This window comes from Myotis myotis, unplaced genomic scaffold (genome assembly GCF_014108235.1).
Source record: "Myotis myotis isolate mMyoMyo1 unplaced genomic scaffold, mMyoMyo1.p scaffold_m19_p_4, whole genome shotgun sequence".
Taxonomy (NCBI): Eukaryota; Metazoa; Chordata; class Mammalia; order Chiroptera; family Vespertilionidae; genus Myotis; species Myotis myotis.
The window spans coordinates 82,857,431-82,877,492 of NW_023416346.1; the positions used below are offsets into that span (position 1 = coordinate 82,857,431).

The 20,062-nt window shown below is 38.3% G+C and overlaps 1 protein-coding gene and 1 pseudogene across 1 annotated transcript in view; one reads left to right on the forward strand and one right to left on the reverse strand.

Annotated features, from left to right (window-relative positions):
• Positions 1–20,062, forward strand: part of TEX11 (testis expressed 11) — a 467,244-nt gene that overhangs the window by 346,886 nt on the left and 100,296 nt on the right. Inside the window, exons 23-24 of the mRNA XM_036304176.1 lie at positions 1,600–1,716; positions 11,899–11,971. Coding sequence (XP_036160069.1) covers positions 1,600–1,716; positions 11,899–11,971 — 190 coding nt within the window. The remainder of the gene's footprint in view (positions 1–1,599; positions 1,717–11,898; positions 11,972–20,062) is intronic.
• Positions 3,933–5,334, reverse strand: LOC118654493 (annotated as a pseudogene).

Consider the following 20,062-nt stretch of genomic DNA (forward strand, 5'->3'; position numbering starts at 1 on the left):
TCCAAAATTTATAGGGAACTCATACAACTTAACAAAAGGAAGATAAACAATCCAATCAAAAAATGGGCAAAGGACCTAAATAGACACCTTTCAAAAGAGGACATTCAGAAAGCCAAGAGACATATGAAAACATGCTCAAAGTCACTAATCATCCGAGAGATGCAAATCAAAACAACAATGAGGTACCATCTCACACCTGTCAGACTGGCTATCATCAACAAATCAACAAACGACAAGTGCTGGAGAGGATGTGGAGAAAAAGGAACACTTGTGCACTGCTGGTGGGAATACAGACTGGTGCAGCCACTATGGAAGACAGTATGGAGTTTCCTTAAAAAACTGAAAATGGAACTCCCATTTGACCCAGTGATCCCACTTGTAATAATATATCCCAAGAAACCAGAAACACCAATCAGAAAGGATATATGCACCCCTATGTTCATAGCAGCACAATTCACCATAGCTAAGATCTGGAAACAGCCTAAGTGCCCATCAGTAGATGAATGGATTAGAAAACTGTGGTACATCTACACGATGGAATACTATGCTGCTCTAAAAAGGAAGGAACTCTTACCATTTGCAACGTCATGGATGGAACTGGAGAGCATTATGCTAAGTGAAATAAGCCAGTCAATGAAGGAAAAATACCACATGATCTCACTCATTCATGGATAACAGAGACCATTATAAACTTTTGAACAATAATAGATACAGAGGCAGAGCTGCCTCAAACAGATTGTCAAACTGCAGCGGGAAGGCCGGGGAGGGTTGGGGGGCAGGAGGTAGGGGGGTAAGAGATCAACTAAAGGACTTGTATGCATGCATATAAGCATAACCAATGGACATAAGACACTGGGGGATAGGGGAGGCTAGGGGACTGTCTAGGGCGGGGGAATAAAATGGACACATATGTAATACCCTTTTTAATATTTTAAGCAATAAAAAATAAATAAATAAACAAATAAAAAAAAGAAATAGTCTTTGGAAGTTCAGGTATAATTTTAATTAATTAAGTGAAATAAATTGCTTTTAGTTTTGACATTTGTTTTAGCACTAGTAGGATTCCATGTGAAAATCCCAAGTGGTCTAGAGTTTTATTTTAATGCAGATCAGGGAGTTTTTTCCTAAAGCTAGAGGACAAGGTTTAATGATGAGGTTATGCCTAATGCCTGTCAAGATTTGGCATTGTCTTTTTCAGCCATGGCAATATATGGACTAATTTCAGTTCTACACAATACAATAGGGAAATCTATTTGCTGGAGGGAGGAGGAATCACTTAAAAATTAACACGTAAACCAAGAAATAGATCACCAAATAGAAATGCAGGGCCAAATGACAGTACTTATTACTGGGAAAGCTAGGAAAATTATGAAGAAATCAACCATTTTATCTCTAGAAAGGTGCTTAAAAACAATGGAAAGTAATATAAAATTGAAACTGTAAATTAATGTTATAGTCTATATCATTTTTAAAGTGAGATGTGCTTTTCCAGCTGAATTTTCTCATTCAGACAGAATATTGCTGATTTTCATTCTGATTGTTTGTGTTCGCTTGGCAGAATTCTCACTATTCATTAATGTTCTGGTTATTTCTTATCAGCTGTCCCAGTTTTGTCCTTCTGATCAAGTAATTCTGATTGCACAGAAAACATGTTTACTGATGGCAGCTTCAGTTGATCTAGAGCAAGGGAGAAAAGCTTCAACAGCTTTTGAACAGGTAATGTGCAACCTTCAAATAAAACACAAGAGTTCAGTGTGCTATTTGGTATGTCTGCCTTCCCTGATGCAGTGCTTTTCTTATTTTCTTTTTTTAAAGAATTATTTCCTTCCTTCCAGCAGTATCTAAAGGTTACCTTTGGCTTGGCATCTTTTTAAAAGATTGAATGTCACTTCTTTTAAAATGTCCCTTGAAATAGACCACTCTTTCCAAATCTGTTTTTTAAATATTCTTTAATTTCATCGTCTCCCTGTGATCATATGTGGTCCATAAGAGTTTTTTCTCTTTTGTTTTCTTTCACATATTCTTTAAGGAAGAACTCCTCTACTTCTACAGCTTTGATAAGCCATCTGAAATTATTTATGTGTCTTGTTGTTCTTTGCTCAATTGCATTTGCTTTCTTTGGCCCATGTCCTTAAATATTTTATTATCAACTCAATTTTAACAAGACAGAATTCCTACCTTTGCCTAAATTATCTCCTTTTTTTCTTTTACCTAGACAAAAACAACAAAAAGTCTTCCCAATTTCTCATATTTGCCAGCTTCTTTTCTTTCCAATGATATAAATCTTTCTTGCCTGGTTATTCTCTTTGGTTAATCTCTTTTTTCATATATGATTCTTCAGATCTGGAACAAACTCTCACAGATTTCTGGTGACACATTTTCCTTCCTTTCTCTTCCCTTGTTGAGAACAACTCAAAAAACATTTGAGTACACTCTGCTAAATACTGGGAATAAAGAAGACAGAGTTCTTATCCCTGAGGAGTAAAACATCCCCTTTTTAGAAACCTTCCCATTATAAAAGATGAGAAAAGAATCTATGTGCCCCAGAGCAAAACAAAAAAATAACAATTTTGCTTCTTAACAAGTGAGGGCAAATGTAATTTTATTCTCAATAAGATTTTTATGCTTTACTAAAAAATAGTAATAACATATTGTTTTTGCATAGTGCTTTTAACTTTTTTCAAGTTTTTCTTTTAAGTTGGTAGTCCCGATGTTATTAAATTTTGTATCTCAGTGAATAGAGATCAAATTGACGTGAGGGAAATTTCACAAAATCTTAAGTACAAATTCTTAATTATTTTGTTTGTTTCTAACAACTGTTCATTTTTTTCTATTCTTTCTCTTGCACACCCTAATATTTTCTAAGAACTATCTTAGTAACCCTTATATAATTTCCTTTGCCTTTGAAAGGATTTCTGTTTAGGTAATTGAAGATGCACTTCTGCCTTTCACCATCTAAGTTCAGTCTGTATGAATGATGCTTTGTCTTTCTAATGAGGATTTGTTGGATTCTACTAAATACATCAGTTCCTTGTTCTGTAAATCCTCTTAACATGGAATATTTCCAGATAAATAGATGATAAAGGACTGTAGCTATCCTTTATAATCTTATCAACATTGTCTCTGATCTCCTGAGTATGAGTTTGGAGGAAGTGAGAGATGCTTTAAAAAATATAGTAATTGTAATTTATCAAGAAACCACATCTTGTACCTACAATAGGGGCAGATAAACTACTGCTAACTGGCCAAATCAGACCTACAGTCTGTTTTTCTATACCCTCAGAGTTAAGAATGGTTTTTACATTTGTAAAAGATTGTAAATGAAAATATAGGACAATATGATAAAGAGAAGTTATGTGTCTGACAAAGCCTAAAATATTTACTCTGTGGCCTTATACAGAAAAGTATCCTGACCCATGTCCTAGATTATTTTTAACAGACTTATTGAGGTATAATTTACATACCTTATAATTTACCCATTTATAATATACAATTTTATGATTTTTAGAATATTCACAGAGTTGTGCAACTATCAACACAATCTCATTTTAGAACTTTTTCCTCACTCTAAAAATCCCTTGCCAATTAGCAGTGACTTTCCATCCCTACTACCAGCCCTAGGCAACCACTCATCTCCTTTCTGTCTCTATAGATTTTCCTATTCTAGATATTTCATGTAAGTGTCATTATACTATTTATAGTCTTTTTTAACTAGATCCTTTTATTTTTATTTTTTTGGCTGGGTACAGTGAACTTTATTGATGGTTCATGGCAAAGTAGGGCTTCCTATGCCCCTCCCTTCTTCACGGGGTCTGGGATGGAAACGGTGGTCAGGAGATTCTCAATGTGTCAGGGGATCGATCTGGGACAAGGACTCCCCAGAAGCTGAGGGCCTCTCTTCCTCTTGCTGGGGCTGGTGATCCAGGGGACTCTCACTCCTTGGAGGCCATTTGGACCGTAAGGTCCACCACCCTGTTGCTGTAGCCAAATTCATTGTCATATTTGGAAACGAGCTTGACAGAGTGGTCATTGAGGGCAATGCCAGCCCCAGCATCAAAGGTGGAGGAGTGGGTATTACTGTTAAACTTTCAGGAGGCAACCTCGTCCTCAGTATAGCCTAGTATGCCCTTGAGGGGGCCCTCTGATGCCTGTTTCACTACCTTCTTGATATCATCATATTTGGCAGCTTTCTCCAGGCCGCATGTCAGATCCACAACTGACACATTGGGGATGGGGACACAGAAGACCATGCCAGTGAGCTTCCTATTCAGCTCAGGGGTGACCTTTCCCACAGCCTTGGCAGCTCCAGTAGAAGCAGGGATGATGTTCTGGGCAGCCCCTTGTGCTAGGGTGAGGAACTGTGGCATGGAAGGGTTACAGAATGTTACAGAATGTGCTGGGAGGGGGGACTGACGTATGGAGGGTTGTGTCAGGGTTAGGAACCATGGAAGAAAAATTGCTAAATTGTCTTAGAAAAACAATGTGTTATGATATGCTCCAGCCAGGTGTGACTCTGTTTACCCCCCCCCCTTTGTGCTTATGAACTTTCTATGAACTTCTAAGGTAACACTGTTGTGCTATAAAGGATCATACTGCACCCTTGATCTCTGCCACATGCTCCGAATCTCCCAGAGGGGGAGATAGGCGCTGTGGTCAGCTGGCCAGCTTAATAAAAGGCTCTTAAATTTAAATTCTGAGTCAGTGGTCTATCTCGTTGAGCCAACCCATAACACCCCTCAGCCATCATACCACAGCTTCCCAGAGGGGCCATCCATGGTCTTCTGGGTGGCGGTCATGGCATGGACTGGTCATGAGTCCCTCCATGATGCCAAAGTTGTCATGGATGACCTTGGCCAGGGGGGCCAAGCATTTGGTGGTGCAGCAGGCATTGCTGACACTCTTGAGGGAGTTGTCATACTTGTCATGGTTCACACCCATCACAAACATGGGGGCATCCACAGAAGGGGTAGAGATGATGACTCTCTTGGCTCTTCCCTTCAAGTGAGCCCCAGCCTTCTCCATGGTAGTGAAGACACAGGTGGACTCCACAACATACTCAGCACCAGCATCCCCGCCCTTGCCCGGCCCCTCCCAGCCCCTCCCATGACTTTCCATTGACAAGCTTTCCCTTCTCAGCCTTGACTGTGCCTTTGAACTTGCCATGAGTAGAATCATACTGGAACATGTAGACCATGTAGTTTAGGTCAATGAAGGGGTCATTGATGGTGACAGTATCCACTTTGCCAGAGTTAAAAGCAGCCCTGGTGACCAGGCGCCCAATGCGGCCAAATGCATTCACTCCGACCTTCACCATCGTGTCTCAGGGTTGTGGCTGCTGGCACAGCTCAGGAAGAGAGGTTTTCTGATGAACAGGAGGAGCAGAGAGCCTATAATTTTTCAATAATGTTTTTTAGGTTCTCCATGTTGTAGCTTGTACCAATACTTCATTCCTTGTTATGGCTAAATAATATTCCATTGTATGAATATACCACATTTTGTTTATCCATTCACCCATTGATGGATATTGGGGTTTTTCCAATTTTCAGATATAATGAATAATGCTGCATTTCCAAAGATTTTGTGGATATGTGTTTTCATTTCTCTTGAGTATATACCTACAAGTGGAATTGCTGGGCCATATGGTAACTTTATGTTTAAATCATTTGAGGAACTACCAGACCATTTTCCAAAGCAGCTGTACCATTTTACATTCCCAGCAGCAATAGATGGTGATTCCACTTTCTTCACCTCCTTACCACCACTTCCTATTATGTCCTTTGGATTATGGCCATCCTAGTGAGTTTGAAGTGCTCTCTCATTACAGTTTTGATATGCATTTCCCTAATGACTAATCATGTCATTACTAATGACTAATGACAAAAGGTGTTGAGCATCTTTTCATGTGCTTATTTGCCATTTATATGCCTTCTTTGGAAAATGTTTATTCAGATTTTTTTTACTGTTTTAATAAGGTTATTTGTCTTTTTATTATTGAATTTTAATAGTTCTTTATATATTGATGCTAGGCGCTTACCAGATATAATTTATAATTATTCTCTCCCATTATGTGGTTCCATTTCCCTTTATTGCTAGTACCCCTTGAAGCACAATCTTATTTATTTCTTTTTTCTTTTTTTAAAACCACTTTATTAAGGTATGGTTTAACATATAAAACACTGTACACATTTAATGAATACAACTCCATGAGTTTAGGGATAAGTATACACCCATGACACCATCACCACCATTAAGGCCATAAATATATCCATCATCTCCCAGTTTTGTCCCATCCTTATAATTATTATTACTATTATTATTTGTGTGTATATGTGTTAAGAACACTTAACATAAGATCTAACCCAAGCAAATTTTAAGTATATAATATAGGCACTGTGCTTAATAGTAGCACTAACCATTTTTATTCTTTTTAAAAATTTTTATCTTTATTGTTGAAAGTATTATAGATGTCCCCTTTCATTCCCATTGACCCCTTCTAGTCCACACTCACACCCCACCCCAGGCCTTCACCACCTATTGTCTGTGTCCATGAGTTTTGCATATATGCATACAAGTTCTTTGTTTGATCTCTTCCCATCCATCTGTCCTCCCCCACCTTCTCTCTGAGAGTCCACAGTCTGTTCCATGTTTCTATGTCTCTGGATCTATTTTGTTCATCATTTTATTTTGTTTTTTAGATTCCACATATAAGAGATCATGATATACTTGTCTTTCTCTGATTGACTTATTTCACTTAGCATAATACACTGCAGGTCCCTCCAGAAGCAGAAACATTTTTAATCTTGATGATGTCCATTTTATTTATTTTGTTGCTGTTGCTTGTGTTTTTGGTTTTATGTCTAAGATCATTGCCTAATCCAGTGTCTTTTAGGTTCATTCCTGTTTTTTTCTAAGAGTTTTATATTTTTAGTTCTTACCATTTGGGTCTATGATCCATTTTGAGTTAATTTGTATGGGTGGTATAAGATAAGAGTCCAGAGTTATTCTTTTGCATTTGAATACCCTGTTGTCCCAGGACCATTTTTTTAAAAAAATATATTTTATTGATTTTTTACAGAGAGGAAGGGAGAGAGATAGAGAGTTAGAAACATCGATGAGAGAGAAACATCGATCATCTGCCTCCTGCACATCTCCTACTGGGGATATGCCCGCAACCCAGGTACATGCCCTTGACCGGAATCGAACCTGGGACCTTTCAGTCCGCAGGCCGACGCTCTATCCACTGAGCAAAACCGGTTTCGGCCCCAGGACCATTTTTTGAAAACTATTTTTTCCCATTGAATTATCTTGGGACCATTGTTGAAAATCAATTGTCCATACATGAAAAGGTTTATTTTTAGAAACTCAGTTCTATTCCATTGATATCTGTGTCTATCCTTGTGGCAATACCACACTGATTTTATCATTGTAGCTTTGTAGTAACTTTTTTTCTTTATTGATTAAGGTATTACATATGTGTCCTTATCCCCTCATTGTCCCCCCACACTCATACCCTCACCCCCCTGGTGTCTGTGTTTATTGGTTAAGCTTATATGCATGCATACAAGTCCTTTCGTTGATCTTTCCCCCTTACCCCTGCTCTCCCCTATCTTCCCTCTGAGGTTTGACGGTCTGATCAATGCTTCTCTGTCTCTGGATCTGTTTTTGTTCATCAGTTTATGTTGTTCATTCTATTCCACAAATGAGTGAGATCATGTGATATTTATCTTTCTCTGACTGGCTTAATGCTCTCCAGTTCCATCCATGCTGTTGCAAATGGTAAGAATTCCTTCTTTTTTACTTCAGTGTAGTATTCCATTGTGTAGATGTACCACAGTTTTCTAATCCACTCATCTGCTAATGGGCACTTAGGCTGTTTCTTTTGAAACAGAGATGTATTAGTCCTTCAACTTTCTTCTTCTTTTTTCAAGATTGTTTTGGCTATTCTGGTTCCCTTGAATTTCCATATGAAAGTTAGGATCAATTTATCAATTTTTGCAAAGAAGCCAGATAAGGTTTCAATAGGGATTGCACTGAATCTGTAGATCAGTTTGGAGATTATTTATTGCAATCTTAACAATATTAAGTCTTCTAATCCATAAAAATGGAATATATTTCCATTTGTTTAGATCTTTAATTTCTTCCAACAGTGTTTTGCAATTTTCAGAGTATAAATGTTTTACTTCTTTTTTTTTTGGTATTCTATTCAAATTTTCTATTTTTGAGTCAGTTTCAGTAGTTTATGTTTCTAGAAATACATCCCTCTCAAAATTGTCTAATTTTTTGGTTTACAATTGTTCATAGTATTTGCTTATAATCATCCTTTTTATTTCTGTAAGGTTGATAATGATGCCACCTCTTTCATTCCTAATTTTAGTCATTTGTGTCTTCTTTCTTTTTTTCTTGGTCAGTTTATACAAGGCTTATCAATTTTGTTGATTTTTTTTCAAGAACCAACTTTTGGGTTCAGTTTTTATCCTATTATGCTTCCAGTTCCCATTTCATTAAGTCTCACTCTAATCTTTATTATTTTCTTCCTTCTGGTTGCTTAAGGTTAATTTGCTCTTCTCTTTCCAGTTTCTTAAGGTAGAAGTTTGGTTATTGATTTGAAATATTTCTTTCTTTTGGATTATCACCTTTTACAGCTATGAATTTCCCTCTAAGCACTGTGTCTTAGTCTGTCTGAAACAGTATAAGTAAATACCGCAGACTACATAGCTTATGAGCAATAGGAATTTCTTTTTCACAGTTCTGGAGTTTGGAAGTCCCAGATCAAGGTGCCAGTCTAGTCACATTATCTGGTAAGGGCTATCTTCCTGGTTCATTGCTGGCACTTTCTTACTGTATCCTCACATGGTAGACAGGACTAGAGATCTCTTAAAAAAGACACTAGTCCCATTCATGAGGGCTCTACTCTCATAACTTTACCACCTCCGTATGGCCCCACCTACTAATACCTTCACCTTTGGGGGTTAGGGAATTTGTGAGGGACACATTCAGACCATAGCATACTGTTTAAGCAGCACCCCATTAGTTTTGGTATGTTGCATTTTTCTTTTTATTCATTGTGATTTTTTAAAATATGTTTTCATTGCTTTTTAGAAAGAGAGCAAGGAAGAGGGAGAGAGAGATAGAAACAACAATGAAAGAGGAACCTCATCCATTGGCTGCCTCCTGCAGGCCCTCTACTGGGGATTGAGCCTGAAATCCAGGCATGTGCCCTAACCAGGAATGGAACCAGTGACCTCCTGGTTCCTGGATCGACACTCAACTGCTGAGCAACACTGGCCAGGCCATTGTGATTTAGTTTTTGACCTATTATTTACTTAAGAATCTGTTGTTTTATATCCACATATTTGTGAATTTCCAAAATTTTATTACCTTATTGATTTCTAATCTTATTCCACTGTGGTTAGAGTACATACTTTGTGAGACTTCAAAATACTTTAAGTTTATTTGAAGTTTGTGTTGTGGCCTAGCATATGGTCTGTAGTGAAGAAAGTGCTATATGTGCTTTAATATGTTTTTATTGATTTCAGAGAGGAAGGGAGAAGGGAGAGAGAGATAGAAACATAAGTGATGAGAGAGAATCATTGATCAGTTTCCTCCTGCTTGCCCCCTACTAGGGATCGAGCCCACAACCCAGGCATGTGCTCTTGACAGGAATCAAACCCAGGACCCTTCCGTCCACAGGCCAACGTTCTATCCACTGAGCCAAACCAGCTAGGGCCATATGTGCTTTAGAAGGAAGTGTCTTCTTCTTGGGTTGGTGGAAGTCTATGGATATCTATTAGGTATAAAAACTGTATATAGTGTTATACAATTGCTTTTTTAAAATTAAGAGAAGAAAAATGAAATATATCTTTATATTGTCTCCTGTAGTTATGCAACTACTTTTACCATTGGACTTTATTTTGTTATTTGGATTCAAATCACTATCTGGTGTCACTTGTTTTCAGCCAAAGAACTTCTCTTAAGTTCTGGTAGCAACATATTCTCTCAGCTTTTGTTTATTGGAGAATTTCTTTATTTTGCTTTCAGTTCTGAAAGATAGTTTTGCTGGATATTAGATTCTTGGTTACTGTTATTTTCTTTCATCATGTTAACTGTGTTATCCTACTGCCTTCTTTATTGAGACTCTATATTTTCTGAGGCAATGTCATCAGACATTCTTCCTTTTGTGTGGTTTCCTTTAGTTGTTTGAACATATTTAAAATAGATGCTTTGAAATATGTGTATGCTCAGTTCAACATGTGAACCTTTTAAAAATAAGTTCCTGTTTCCTGCTTTTTTTTTCCTGCATGTGAGACACGCATTCCTGTTTCTTCACATATCTCATAATTTTGTTGTTGAAAACTGAACATCATATATATATATATATATATATATATATATATATATATATATATATATATATTTGAACACTGGTTCCCCTTCTGGGACTTGTTGTTAATATTTGCTTGTTAATTTGTTTAGTGACTTGGCTGTTCTAGTTCATTGAAGCCTATTTTCCGTAGCTGTATCACTCCTCAGAGGGCACAATCTTTGCCCGTGCAGTCATCCTGACCCTTCTTCCCCAAAGGGATGAAAGTGGTTTTTAGCAAGGTTATTTTTTACCATCTCTTTGCCTGACCTCCCTGTTAAGTTTCTAAATGTCCTTCTTCTACTGTTATCACACCCAGCTATTAGTCATAACTCGTGTGTGTGTGTGTGTGTGTGTGTGTGTGTGTGTGTGTGTGTGTGTGTGTTTGAAAATGCTCTTTGGCACAATTTGAAGGGGAAGGAATCTTCTTAGCTTTTTCTTTCCTTGGTTCTCTTTATAAGAGCTGGTCTACTGTTTTGCTTGTTGATATCATTGAGCTACCAGCCACCTCTTAATTGTTTAACACCAAGATCTCCATGTTTTTTTTTATAATGCCCTTAGACTTGACTCTCCCATGCTTCTTTCCAATTGAAGTCAGTCCTTTTAGGTAAACCTACAAAACTCACTCTTCTAATGGCCTGCCTCTCCTCCTGAGCAGAAACTCGGTACCCTTGTTTTGTTGCTGCAGGCAGGGGCGGTGGCCCATTTCTATCAGAGTGACAATCAAGCTCTGTGAGTTGAGGGCTGGGCAAGAGTCATAGTCCCAGGCATTCTTGCCTTACCTCTCCCAGCATGGAAACCCTATCCTATGCACAAGCTAAGGTAAAGGCATTTGAGACCTAGTATTCTCAGTATGCCATGCCTGGTATAGAGTGGGGGCTAGGTAGAGGAAGGGAGCTCCAGGCTTCTCAGTTGTGCTTGTTTTATACTAGAGCTTCTGCAATATAGATCTTGGGAAGGAAGATGAGAGGTAATGGCAGCATGCTCCTCTGGGAATCCTAGCCTGGAAGCTGAGGGTAGAGGAAGCACCATCTTACTGGCCACACCCACCTAAAGTAGCATTTACATCTCACTGAGCTGGGGAGTTGGTGAGCAGATCATGTCTTAACTGCCATAGGTGCTCACTGTTCTAACTGAAACTTAGTAAATTTCTTGGAATAGATTTGCTCTATGCCCTTAGGCCAACTTCCTGAGCCCTACATGATTGTGTCTTATAATTTTCAGTTATGGTTGTTTTTCTGGGAAGAAGGTTTATGGAGCTACTCACACCACCATCCCAGCAGCAGTGCTTCTCTTCTGACCTAGATTATTAAAGAAATTGATAATGCTCAGATTTTCTATTTAATACTCATTTTCCTGAGACATTAAGGAAAAGTACAAATAGAGGGTAATATTTCTATATAAATTCTAAAATGTTCAGTTTAAACTATCATTTTATTTTTAACTGTTTTTAATGAAAATGATGTCAGGATTATTTTAATTTCCTTAAAGTTTTGTTTGGTTGAGACTAATATTTTTTGTTAATTGTTGCCAAATAGACCAGATTCCTGAATCGTGCACTTGAGCAGATCCATAAATGCAGAGACATCTGGAATCTCCTGAAAGATACAGGTATAGTGGGAACTGGGAATTTGGAAATGCAGTTATGAAGCATGTTTGAAATCTGAATAACCCAGTCTTTTATCATCAGAAATTTGTGCCACTTGCAGTACTTGATAGTCAAATGATTCTTTAAGACCTAATTTTTCCTCACTGTATGTCTATTTTGACTCTGTGACACACTGTTTGGAATAAGAATATATTTTACCTTGCTTTTCTGTGAAAATATATAGTATTAAATATATATGACTTCATTACTCTTACGTCAGTAGAGTAATTGTCTAATTTAATCAACTTTTTATCACAGTATAAATATATCACAGTTTATATCTTTTTAAATTTTAATGCGTTTTTATTTTTTTCCATCACCACTTATCCCCCCTATACCCTTTTCTACCTCTATTCCTCTCCCTGTAATCACCATAGTTGTTCGTGTCCATGAGTTCTCTTTTTTTCTTTTTTGCTTATTCCCTCCACCAGCCCAACCCTCCCCACCCCCCAGAGCTATCCACCTATGATCTATCTATGAGTCTGTCTCCATTTTGCTTGTTAGTTCAGTTTGTTCATTAAATTCTACATATGAATGAAATCATATGGTACTTATCTTTCTCTGACTGGATTATTTCATTTAGCATAGTGTTCTCCCGGTCCATCCATACTGTCTCAAAGGGTAAAATTTTATTCCTTTTTATGGCCGAGTAGTATTCTATTGTGTAATACTACTAATCTACTGATGGACACAGGGGCTGCTTCCACATCCTGGCTATTGTAAATAACACTGCAATGAACATAGGGGTGCATATATTCTTTCGAATTAGTGTTTCAGTTTTCTTCTGATAAATTCCTAGAAGTGGAATTGCTAGATCATAAGGCAGTCCCACTTTTAATTTTTTAAATATGTTTTTACTGATTTCAGAGAGAGAGAAGAAGAGAGAGAGAGAGATAGAAACATCAATGATGAGAGAGAATCAGCAATTGGCTGCCTCCTGCATGTTCCCTACTGGGAATTGAGCCCGCATCCTGGGCATATGCCCCGATTGGGAATTGAACTATGACCTCCTGGTTCATGGGTCCATGCTCAACCACTAAGCCACACCAGCCAGGCCATTTTTAATTCTTTTAGGTAACTCCATATTGTATTCCACAGTGACTACACCAATCTGCCTTCCCACCAACAGTGCACAAGGGTTCCCTTTTCTCCACTTGTTGTTTGTTGATTTATTGATGATAGCCATTCTGACAGGTGTGAGGTATATCTCATTGTAGTTTTAATTTGCATTTCTCTGATGATTAGTGATGCTGAGTATCTTTTCACGTGTCTATTGGCCATCCATATGTCTTCGTTGGAGAAGTGTTTATTCAGTCTTTTGCCCATTTTTTAATTGGATTATTTTTTGGTGTTGAGTTTTATAAGTTCTGTATAAATTTTGGATATTAACCCCTTATCAGATGTACTGGCAAATATGGTATGTCTAATTTAATCAACTTTTAACACTGACTAAATATAGGCTAGTCTTCCAAACTATAATCACAATATCAAATACAGACAGTCCTCGAGTTACGTCGAACTTGATGTACGTTGTTTCGTGGTTACGTCGCCATCTCCCATTTATTTATATAAAAAAAAGTTCCATCATTTCGATGTATGTACATATGTGCTTTATGTTTTTTATTATTTATTTACCACAAGTAAAGGTCAGGAATTGTTATCTTTCTTTTAAAATTTTTTTACTGTTTCACTTCATTACTGCTGTGTATGTGCTCCATGTCAGTGATGTAGGTGCTTATGTAGGTGGGTTCTGACTTATGGCGAAAATCGCGTTACGTCGCACCGTAGGAATGGATCTCCGATGTAACTCGAGGACCTACTGTACTACTAACATTTTGTTATGAAATAATCAAAAGTAGTAAACATTTTGAAATTACATAATAGGTTGCTCCTATTTCCTCATTGAGGATGGTGTTGGCTTTTAGGTTTAGATAGATTTTTTCCACATTTTATTTTTTAATATGTTTTTTAAAATTTATCTTTATTGTTGAAAGCATTACAGATGTTTCCTTTTTCCCCCCATTGACCCACTCGACACTGCACCCTCCCTGTTTTAGTTTGAATTTTTTAAAATCAGTAGATATTAAATTGAGTTACATGCCTTTCAGATTCTATAATCATATCTTTTTCTCTTTTGAAATATTAATATTTTAAATTAAGATATGGAGAAGAGTATTTTTTAAAATATATTTTTATTGATTTCAGAAAGGAAGGGAGAGGGAGAGATAGAAACATCAGTGATGAGAGAGAATCATTGATCAGCTGCCTCCTGCATGCCCCACCAAGAATCAAGCCCGCAATCCAGGCATGTGTCAAACCATGACCTCCTGGTTCATCCACACTGGCCCGGCAACCCCCTGCCACATTTTTACTGGGACCCTGTGAGTCAGGTTCTAGGACAATTATCTGAGAGGGCTTTATAAGAATTTGCTCCATAAAGTTGAGCTAAGATCAGCCTTATTCTCTCTCTCTCTCTCTCTCTCTCTCTCTCTCTCTCTCTCTCTCTCTCTCTCTCTCGATATATATATATATATATATATATATATATATATATATATATGTATATATATATATATATATCGAGAGAGAGAGATTAAAAATGGTGGCAGAGTAAGTGGATACTGCATGGGCATGCTCCCAGGAAGAAACTGGAATTGCAACTAAAATAAAGAAAAACTTCCTGAATAATCAACGGAAAACTCGCAGGACAGAACTCTGACACCTGAGGACCAAAAGTGGAGACTGCATAGAGACTGATAGGAGGGGAAGAGGGGTGAAAGGGCTGGCCAGGCACCCACAGATGGCAACTGAAGTCCTGGAGAGATATCTCAGCTGTGGAGGAGTGCTACTGAGAACTCTGGGATCTAATCCCCAAACTTGGCTCCCCAGCAGAAAGCACCAAAACTGAGGATGGTGCCCACATAACATCTAGCTATGAAAAGCATTGGGGTGCTGTCTGCCAGGGAGTAACAGCTGAAAATTCAGGCACCCTCTTAAGGGCCAACACACAACATTCCCTGTGGAGCCACCCATCTTGTGCTTCAGCAGCGGGAGGGTGAAGTGGACTGGTGCTGTGAGAGAAGAAGCCAGGACTGAGGACTCAGGGGATAGAGCTCAGAAGGCAGACACCCCAAGTTTCCTGGGCTGAGTCATTCCCTCACACAGCAGAGGACATCTTTCCCACAGGGACATTTGCCTTGCCTTGGGGAAGACAGTTAACATACCCTATTGGAAAACACTTCCCCCTGAGGCCACTTAAGAGATTAAAAATAACAGTTAGCCTCCAGGCATAAGCAGCTTCCACACCCTGTTAAAAAAAACTCTCCCCACAACTGAGGAGGATTGCCTGGGGTGCAATGCAAGTCGGAATCTTATCAGTCTGTAGGCAGAGGCGGTCTCTGGAGGCTTTGAGTATTTGCCCAATCTAATTAATCAGAAACAGCCTTTAACACTGTCCTGCACTAGAGATTGAGAGATGTAGAGGATCTAACTAATACATAGCCACAAACCCAAATAGACAGCCCAAATGAGGAGACAAAGAAACAACCCCCAAATGAAAGAACTAGAGAATTCTCCAGAAGAAGAGATAAATGAAGCAGAGATAAGAAATTTATCTGAAACAGAGTTCAGAATAATGATGGTTAAAATGCTCAACAGCATGAAAAAAGATATAGTAACTATGGAAAAAGAATAGTATGAGATGAAGAATGACATAACACAAATAAAGAACACATTGGAAGGAATACACACCAGATTAGCGGAAGCTGAGGATCAAATCAGTGAATTAGAAGACGGGGTGAAAATATCACTCAATCAGAGAACCAAAAAGAAAAAATAATTAAAAAACAGGAGGAAACTTTAAGGGATCCGTGGGGCAATGTGAAACGTAACAATATTAGAATACCAGGTGTGCCAAAAGAGGCAGAAAGGGAGAAAGGAATAAAGAAGGTGTTTGAAGAAATAATGGCAGAAAACTTCTCTAACCTGGTAAAAGAAAAAGTCAGACAAGTCCAGGAGGCACAGAGAACCACAAATAAGAAGAATCCAACCAGGCCCATGCCCAGACACATCATAATTAAAAATGTCAAAATTAAAGACAAAGAGAATCTTAAAGGCAGCAAGACAAAAGAAAACTGTTACCTATAAAGCAGCTCCCATAAGGTTGACACCTGATTTCTCATCAGACACTCTACAGACCAGAAGGGAATGGCATGAAGTACTCAAGGTAATGGAAAGCCAGGATCTGAGACCAAGATTACTATATCCAGCAAGGCTATCATTCAAAATAGCCTTTTTGAGCTTCCCAGACAAAAAAAAAAAAAGGCTAAAGGAGTACATCACCACCAAGCCAGCACTACAAGAAATGCTAAAAGGATTGCTATAATGAGAAAAAGAAACCAAGAAAGAAACCTAGCCATACAGAATTAAAATGGCAATAAATAAGTACCTCTCAATAATAACCCTAAATGTAAATGGATTAAATGCTCCTATCAAAAGGCATAGGGTAGCTAAACGGAAACAACTACATGACCCAACTATATGCTGTCTACAAGAGATCCACCTCAAAACAAAAGACACACAGAGTATGAGAGTGAAGGGATGGAAACAAATTTTCCATGCAAATGGAAAAGGAAAAAAAGCTGGAGTAGCAATACTCATATCCAATAAAATAGACTTTAAAATAAAGGCCATCACAAGAGACAATAAAGGTCACTACATAATTCTAAAGGGATCAATCCAACAAGAGGATATAAACCTGGTAAACATATATGTACCCAATATAGGTGCGCCTAAATACATATTTTTAAAAACCTCTAGAGGACTTTAACAGAGAGATCGACAGCAATGCAGTCATAGTAGGAGACTTTAACACCCTTCTGACTTCACTGGGTATATCTTCCAGAAAAAAAAAAAAAAACTTAACAAGGAAACAGAGACTCTAAAGGACACGCTGGATCAGATGGATTTAATTGACATTTATAGTACATTTCACCCCAATGCAGCAGAATATACATTCTTGTCAAGTGCACAAAGATCATTCACAAAGATAGACCACATGTTAGGACACAAAACAAGTTTCTGCAAGTTTAAGAAGATTGAAATCATATCAAGCATCTTCTCAGATCACAGCGGAATGAAATTAGAAATCAACTACAATAAAAATACCCCAAAACATTCAAGCACATGGAGGCTAAATAGCATGTTATTAAACAATGAATGGGTTACCAATGAGATCAATAAAGAAATCTAAAATTCCTGGAAACAAATGAAAATGAACATGCAACAGTCCAAAATCTCTGGGACGTAGCAAAAGCAGTCCCGAGAGGGAAGTTCATAGCACTACAGGCATACCTCAAAAACAAGAAAAATTAATAAGAAATATTTAACACTACAACTTAAAGAACTAAAAAGAGAATAAGAAAAGCCCAGAGTAAGTAGAAGGACAGAAAGAATAAAGATTAGAGCATAATAAAAAACAGAGAGACTAAAAAGACAATACAAAAAATCAATGAAACCAAGAGCTGGTTCTTTGAAAGAATAAAGAAAATTGATAAACCATTAGCCAGACTCATCAAGAAACAAAGAGAGAGAGCCCAAATAAATAAAATCAGAAACTAAAGTGGAGAAGTAAACACTGACACAACAGAAATAAAAAGGGTTATAAGAAAATACAATTAGTATTTGACAAAGGAGGCAAGAGCATACAATGGAGTCAAAACAGCCTCTTTAATAAATGGTGCTGGGAAATTTGGTCAGATACATGCAAAAAAATGAAACTAGATTACCAACTTACACCAAACACAAAAACAAACTCAAAATGGCTAAAGGACTTGAATGTAAGACGGGAAACCATAAAAATCCTACAGGACTCCATAGGCAGCAAAATTGCAGACATATGTTGTAGCAATATCTTTACAGATACAGATCCTAGGGTAAGAGAGACTAAGGAGAAAATAAACAAATGGGATTACATCAAAATAAAAAGCTTCTGCACAGCAAAAGAAACCATCAACAAAACAACAAGAAAGCCCACTGCATGGGAGAACATATTTGCCAACGTTATCTCTGAGAAGGGTTTAATCTCCAACATTTACAGGGAACTCATACAACTCAACAAAAGGAAAATAAACAATCCAATCAAAAAATGGGCAAAGGACCTAAATAGAATCTTTTCGAAAGAGGACACTCAGAAAGCCGAGAGACACATGAAAACATGCTCAAAGTCACTAATCATCTGAGAGATGCAAATCAAAATGACAATGAGGTACCACCTCACACCTGTCAGAATGGCTATCATCAAGAAATCAACAAATGACATGTGCTGGAGAGGATGTGGAGAAAAAGGAACCCTCCTTCACTGCTGGTGGGAATGCAGACTGGTGCAGCCATTGTGGAAAACAGTATGGCTTTTCCACAAAAATTTAAAAATGGCCCTAGCCAGTTTGGCTCAGTGGATAGAGCATCAGCCTGCGGGTTCAAGGGTTCCAGGTTCGATTCCAGTCAAAGGCATGTACCTTGGTTGCGGGCACATCCCCAGTAGGGAGTGTGCAGGAGGCAGCTGATCGATGTTTCTCTCTCATCGATGTTTCTAACTCTCTATCCCTCTCCCTTCCTCTCTGTAAAAAATCAATAAAATATATTTTAAAAAATTTGAAAAATGGGACTGCCATTTGACCCAGTAATACCACTTCTAGGAATATATCTGAAGAAAACAGAAACACCAATCAGAAAAGATATATGCACCCCTATGTTCATAACAGCACAATTTACAATAGCCAAGATTTGGAAACAGCCTAAATGCCCATCAACAGATGAGTGGATTAGAAAACTATGGTACATCTTCACAATGGAATACTACATTGCTATAAAAAGAAGGAATTCTTACCATTTGCAGCAGCATGGGTGGAACTGGAGAACATTATGCTAAGTGAAATAAGCCAGGAAGTGAAAGAAAAACACCACATGATCTCACTCATTTATGGATAATAAAGAACATTATAACCGGATGAACAAAAAGATAGATACAGAGGTAGAGAAGCATCGAACAGACTGTCATATTACAGTGGGAAGGCTGGGGAGTGTTTGGGGAGGGGAGAGAGGTAAGAGATCAACCAAAGGAGTTGTATGCATGCATATAAGCATAACCAATGGACACAAGACACTGGAGGGTGGGGTGGGGTGAGGGTATGTCCCTGGGGGTAGGGGAGGTCGGGGGAAGGTCAATGGGGGGAAAAAAGGAGATATATGTACTACTATCTGTAATACTTTAAACAATAAAATAAATAAATAAATAAATGTATCTTATTCTGATTAAATGGCTATCATTCTCAAAAAATGATACTCTATGGGGAGGCTTTGGTTATGAAACCAGACACAGTGGGTGCGAGGCTGCCTGTCACTACTTGAGCCAAATTGAGCAAAGACATGGTTGAATCATATATGAGTGTTTATTCCAATAATGCTGGCAGTATGGGGAGAGCAGTCGGTCACCCTGGAAATTCTGCTCTGGCCCCCCTCGCCAGTTAGCTGATTTTATACACACAAGGGAGAAGATAGCTACCTGCAGCTTCAAGATGCAAGTGTAACATGGAACGGGGAGGAGAGGGTCTGTAGTCAGCCTTCCAAGACCTCAAAGTCTGATGATAAGGTGGCTAGTCTAAATATATAAAAGCCTAATATGCAAAATGTCCCCTTGGGAGTTCAACCGACCGGAGTTCAATCACTCACTATGACATGTGCTGACCACCAGGGTGTGGTTGGAATGAAGGGAGGCCCTGGCCAGCAGCTGGCAGCTGCTAAGGACCCTACCCATGCACAAATATCGTGCAGTGGGCCTCTATTCTTCTATGATGTTACAAACAGCACAGCCTGTTCCTGGGAATGGAGAATGGTCAGCGTTCCTGAGGCAAACTCCTGAAGCGTGTCAGGGTCCAGGCCCAGCAACCAAATCAAAGTGTGCCCTGTCCTTGGTCTGTTCTCAGAATGTATTTCTTTGTGAGTAATGGACCTGTCAAGGCATCTTATCTTTTCACAGCCTTGTTTCATCCTCCAAT